The following is a 6,000-nucleotide window of genomic DNA, read 5'->3' on the forward strand; positions in this document are numbered from 1 at the left end:
CACCTCTCTTCGTGGGCTGTGGGCGCTGGCAGGGCCTGCAGGGGCTTGGGTGTCACCTTGTGTGTGCTGGTTCTGTCTGGGACTAACGGTGACCTGGTCTCTGGGCCTCAGCCTCTGGGGATAGCAGGAGATGGATCAGGTTTCTTCCTCAGTGTCCAGTCTGAGTGCTGATCAAGGGCGACTGACCTTGACCTATATCCCTCCATGTCCCTGACAAGATCAGAAATTTCAGGACCAGGTTCTGCTAAACCTCTCAGTCCTGGGGCCACACCTTGGGATAGACGGCTGCTGCTGTGCCATCTCCAGGGTGGTACTTTGCTACCCCATTCTCTGCAGACCCCTCACTCCCCTCAGAGTCTAGCCTGTGTTTAGCTGGACAGGCATCTCCCATAGAGTCATTCCGTGAGAGCTGGCTCAGTCTGCGCTCAGCCCACTGTGCCCATTCCTTGAGACTGCAGAGCCAGGCGCTTACTTCCTGCCAGAGGTGCAGGGACTGCTTCTGAGCATCCCTATGTAAGCGCCTGGCTTCTGGGCATTACCTACTTCCTGTACTTTTGGTAGCTGAGTTGAATCCTTCCTTTAAGGACCACTCTCCTTATGTCATCAGCAAAAGGGTGGCTCCTGGGCCACCTGGGTCACAGTCTCTGGACAGAAGTTAGAATCACAGATCTCTGGACCGGACTGATTCGTATGGTACACACATTCCCAGGTGACCTGAATGCCTCCTGCAGTGGGAGCCACTTACACAGAGAAAACGAGCAGCCAGGACTGTGCAGACAGCACAGAGATACAGCCTGGCAGGCAAAAGCACAGCTTCCGCAGTGTCTGTCTTATCCCCCTCTGGTGGCCACAAGCCCCCCAACCAGGTGGTCAGTGGATGAAACTGAGGGATTAATGTCCCTCCCAAGGGCCCCCAACTGAGCAGTTCCCCCTGCTCAGGAGCTTCCCTGGTATGAGGCTCTCCAGAGGGTCACCTTTGCTGTACCTGTTTGAAGAGTCGTGTTGTTCCTTTAAGTGTAAAAGTGTAGAGAGTGGGGGCTCAGCTCAGAGCAGGCAGTGTGGCGAGGCTTTGCTAGGCCCCAGGCTGCGCTGACTGCTTCTTTGGACCCCATCTGCTCTGTTCACTGCTCTCTGCTCTTTGCCTCCAGGCTTTGCCATCTACTTTGGCTATGGGCTGTGGCACAGCGAGGAGGCATCCCTGGTCACTAAACAAGCAAAGACTGCTGATGGCAGTTTGGACCACTGCAAATGACGCACAGCCTCATCCACCAGAGGTGACAGCAGCCTTGAGGGATGCCCACAGAGCACCCAGAAGCATCTCGCTGTCTCCACCAATGCAACAGGACCCACCCACAACCACAAGGCCCCTGAGCAGCAGAAGGTGCACTGCTTGGACTGCATCCTCAGCCCACATCTCGAAGGGCCTGCCCCGTCTTGCTCTAGGGCAGGCTCACCAGGCCGGTTACTTCTGACAGCTCCCTTCCAGGGCCACTTGGCTGTGGCTGGCCACTGAATCTCCTAACTTCCCTCTGAACGAAGAAAGCAGCTTCTCCTGCCGTGTTGCTGTGGCCCCAGTCAAGATGGAGATCTTCTCATTACTGGACATCCAGGGCTCTGTCCCCAGGCACCGTTATGGTATTGAAAATGCAGTTACTCCAGACTCATAGTAGCCATCTCCCCGCTCAGCCTGGAACAGCCGGCCATAAATACAAGATGAGTACCATAAAATAGTATGCCTCCACAGGTCCACCCCTGAGCCAAAGGACAGCTTACTCCAAAAGAAAAAACAAAGACTGGTTTTCTTTCCTGCCCCTGCCCTCTGAGTTGCTTCCAGAAGGGGTCTTAGGACTGTGACCCCTTCTCCACTCTGCCACCTTGACAGAGCTCAGACCACTCTGCCCTGGACCCAGGGCAGGTAATTCTGGGAAGACAAGCAGAAGGGAGCACCACTGTGGGAAGGAGGCAGGGCTGGGGGGCTGGCTGCACTCCAGGACGCATATGCATGGGGGACCTCCTTCAGCCACCGGGCCCAGCCTGTTCTTGCTGCTCTGGCGTCTCACTGCTGCTCTGTGTCCTGAACAACTGGAACGTGACAGTTTATGGAGGATTGGCCACAAATTAGCAGCGCTCAAAACACCCTTTTCTGTGGGTCTCTGCTCTTCACTGAACCCTGTCCTCTGATGCTTGCGGGTTGGTGTTTGGGGTCTTGTAAGGTTCCCAGGACAGGTGTCCGCTCGTTCTGAGGTGAGACCGTTCCTCCCCACACTTGTGGCCCCTGCCACGATCTTGTTGGCCCCTCTCTCAAGTACAATCAAATTGAGGCCTCCTAGTAATTGCTGTGAATCACTCCACCAAATAAGTTGGTGCTTAACATTAACTTGGAAAATGGCCAAATGATTAGTCTGTGCCATCAGTGTATTGTTCAGAGTGTGGGGCCCGCACATTAGACAGTTGGGGTATATTGCTGTCTCTCTGGTGTACCTGTCGTCCAAATGCCCTGGGTTTGTGTAGAGGTTTGCAACCCGGCCCGACCCCCTGCTCCATAAGTCTCCACAATGAGCTGCTCTCTGCGGCACTCACAGGCAGAAGCTGGAGAAAACAAACACCAGTCCCATCGTCCTCGTCAGAGTGTAGTCCAGGAGACAGGAGGCCCTTGTTGACAGATAGAGGGAGACAGACATTTCACACAACACAGAACGTGTAAATGCTGCTTTCAAAGCTTATTTTCCCATTTCTTCCCCTCTGGCCTTTGGCACAAATCTAATAGAAAGAAGCTGGTAAGTTGATAGCACTTGTCTTTTGTCCTGCCCCAGAAGATTCTTGGACAAAAGTTTAAGAGTTTATGCCCCAGCCCCAAATGCTGAGGAGGGAAAGACCCTTTATGATGAGTAAGTGCCCCTTCCTGCCTCTGCATTCCCATCAGCATGTTTTCATGGCCTGACAACTCACAAAGGAGCAAATTGGAGCCCCAGGGCCTTTGCTAAAGAGGGAGGGTGGAGGGGTTTCCAAGGAAACAGCCGGGCCTCTGGGACCTTCCAGGAGGGGGACCCTTGGCCTCTGCACATGCCTCACCCTGCCCACCAGCTCACACTCCCTCACCTCTACTCTGAGCTGGATTGGTTTTTCCAAACCAAGGAGTAGTGATAGAGCCATTTTTTCCAGGCTGTTTTGGAAGGACTGTTGCCAGAACCCCCCACATCTTGCCCACCTTTGGTTTTATCCATTGAGTTACCAGGCAATTAGCCACCTGGTCCCATGTGCTGATGTGTGTTTTGGACACCACAGGTCTGCCTCCTGCTGTGTGTTCCCGCCCCAGCTCCCAAGGCCCTGACACACTGCCCTCTGCACCTGTGGCATGGCCTGCGTTCACACTTGAATGAGGCATCTGGCCCTGCCTGATCCTTGACCACTGCATTGGTTCTGCATGAGTGGGGATGGGAAGGTGGATTCTGCCAGGTATCCCATCCACCCCCACCACTAAGGCAATCTGAATTGAATAGGTTTGCTATCCCAATAGGATGGCCTCTAGCCTAACATTGGAGACAGATCTTTGAGGTCAGGGTGGGAGGCTGGATTCCTTGGGTGAGTGTGGACACACCACATGGAGGCCTTGCCCAGTAGGTAAGCTCACTGGCATTTTGGGGACCTCTGCTTAGCTTTGTACCAGAACCTGTCCTTTCCAATTTGAATGCCCCACTATCACACATCTAATACAAGCCATCACCATGACCAGTGTGTTCCAGGATGGATGGAGAGGGAGTGTGGGCGCATCCACTCTGCTGGGCGAAGGTGTGTGATGCGTATGTGCGGAACTGGTTAGTTCCCTTCCAATGGAACTAAATATGTTATGTACAGTCTAAACTATATCTGTTTGCCATCATAAGGAGAGTATTGTACTTAAGGTTCCTTGGGGAGAGGAGATGGAGATTTTGTCAGACTCCCCTGGACTTTTTGGTAATGAAATGCTTTATTACCATCCAGTGGTATAAGAAGCTACACTCTGTATTTCATCATCGTCATTATGATGCCTGAAAATTAGGCCAAAAAATGTCAACTGACTTTCTTCTTCATCACTATAATCCAGAGTCTTTGTGCCCATTGCTTCGCTGAAGTAGCGGTCTCTTTCAAGGGGACATGGACTGACCAAGGATCTCGGGCGCAGTTATCAAGGAGCCATCCTGGATCATTCTCCAGATGTTGAGCTTGAGATGGATGACTTTGGCTGTGAAGCCCAGGCGGTTTTCTCAGGGTGTGAGAGTGTCCGCAGGCTCAGGAAGCAGGGCTAGGAAGATGCACTCAGGCTTTGCTAATGTAGTAACGATGTATGATTTTGTATTTCTTGATGACAAACTTTTTAATTTGAAAATTATTCTCCCACTTGAGAAGTTATAATATATATTTAAAATAAGTTTCCTGTTTAAGTTGTGCCTTTCAGCATCACTGGGGAGCACCAAGGGTGATGATCCACATGAGGGCTGGCTTATTACCAAACCTGAAGAGCTATGGTTTCTCCAGTAAATGTTTTCTTCTATTGAACATGGAGCCATTATTAAATGAGTTTTGTTTTTTATTATGTAAATTGTAAAATATTTTTTGTTTGATGCTCTATTTTTCTAATAGTTTTCTTACGATACTAGAGTTAGATTTTAACGCTAACTGCAAATCAGGTTGGTCTCTGCTGGTCCCTCCTGTTTTTACTTTAAGAACAAGCATAGATGTTGTCCATCATTTTTAAAAAATGTGAAACTCTGTATCCCGTTTTTGCTGACAACACTGTGCATCGACGATGTCTTACTGTACTTTATATTGTAAAATCGAACTGTTTTGTGGTACATTATCTCATGCTTCTGCAAATTCTAATAAATTCTGTCTATAGCTTCAGTGTGCACGGTGTCCATCTCAAGAATTCTAGCAGCTTTTGGCCAGGTCCCCAAGAGTGGCAGTGCCCCACGGAGAGTTCCAGATCCCGCACTTTGCTTCTTTAGTATCTTCCTGCCTCCCCACAGGCAGGGGTTCTATCGCCTCCTTCAACCATTTGGTAGAAATCCTTATTCCAACAATTAGCTGGAAAACCCAGAGCCAGGAACCCCTAGAGTCCTCATTTATGATCCTCTGTCACTGTCTCCCCACCTCCCACTCTCCAGACTTGTCTTGGGTTTGGGCGCCAGAGGTTTCATTTGCTGAAGAACTTGGGTGTCGGGTGCAGCTAAACCCCTCACACCAGAACGTCCCTTCACACCCACCATTCCTTAGGGAGGATGGGTGCATGCAGGGCAGGGAGAGAGTGGGGAGGATTGTAGCTGCTCTAATACTTGATCTTGACTGCATTCCCCCTTGAGAAAGGATCATTTTCTTAACAAGGGAGGCAAATTCAGTCAAATTGACCTTAGCTCTCAGACACTGACATGCAGTGATCCATTGATCACATGGGAAAATCTGCTGTGAGAAAGACAAGGCCTAACCAGTGTGTCATCTCAGCTGATGACAGTGCTGGAGGGGACACCCAGGAGAGCAGAGAGAAGGGCAGGGAGTTGCTGTTGGGCCTGGTGCTGGCGGCTTGTCATGGGGAATAAAATACTGACGACCAGGCACATCACCTCTGGTGGTCATCCACAAGGTAAACTGGAACACAAGCCCGATGGGGTGGAAGTGTCCCCAACATGTCGCCAGGGTGTGCAGTGTCTGGGGACACGGGCAGGCAGGAGTCCATTGTATCCCTCAGGGCAACTTCTCAGAGGTCTCCAGTGAGCCCAGTCCCTGGCCTTCAGGACCAGTGGGCGTCAGTGTCCCAGAGAGCCCAGAACTGGGACAGGACCATGGTGGCAGGGTCTGCAAGGCACTGGCCTGAGTTGAACACATGGTGAAGCCTCTTCCAGCAGTGCCACACTGCCACCTAGTGGCCGGCCTTTTCTTAGGGAAACCTTGAGCCCCAGAAAGGAAGTATCCAGTTTGCAAGCCTGAGGGAGAGTCACCTGAAGCACCTTCTCCCTGCACAGTTTG

The 6,000-nt window shown here is 51.3% G+C and overlaps 1 protein-coding gene across 3 annotated transcripts in view; it reads left to right on the top strand.

Moving 5' to 3' along the window:
• The window catches only part of SLC7A1 (solute carrier family 7 member 1), a 51,731-nt gene extending 46,850 nt beyond the window's left edge, over positions 1-4,881 (top strand). For all 3 annotated transcript variants that reach the window (XM_080658489.1, XM_080658491.1, XM_080658490.1), the window contains one exon: positions 1,149-4,881. In XM_080658489.1, the coding sequence (XP_080514615.1) occupies positions 1,149-1,252 (104 nt within the window). In that variant the 3' untranslated portion in view covers positions 1,253-4,881. The remainder of the gene's footprint in view (positions 1-1,148) is intronic.
• Positions 4,882-6,000: the final 1,119 nt, after the last annotated feature.

This window comes from Plecotus auritus (assembly GCF_963455305.1).
Source record: "Plecotus auritus genome assembly, chromosome: 3".
In the NCBI taxonomy this organism is placed as follows: domain Eukaryota; kingdom Metazoa; phylum Chordata; class Mammalia; order Chiroptera; family Vespertilionidae; genus Plecotus; species Plecotus auritus.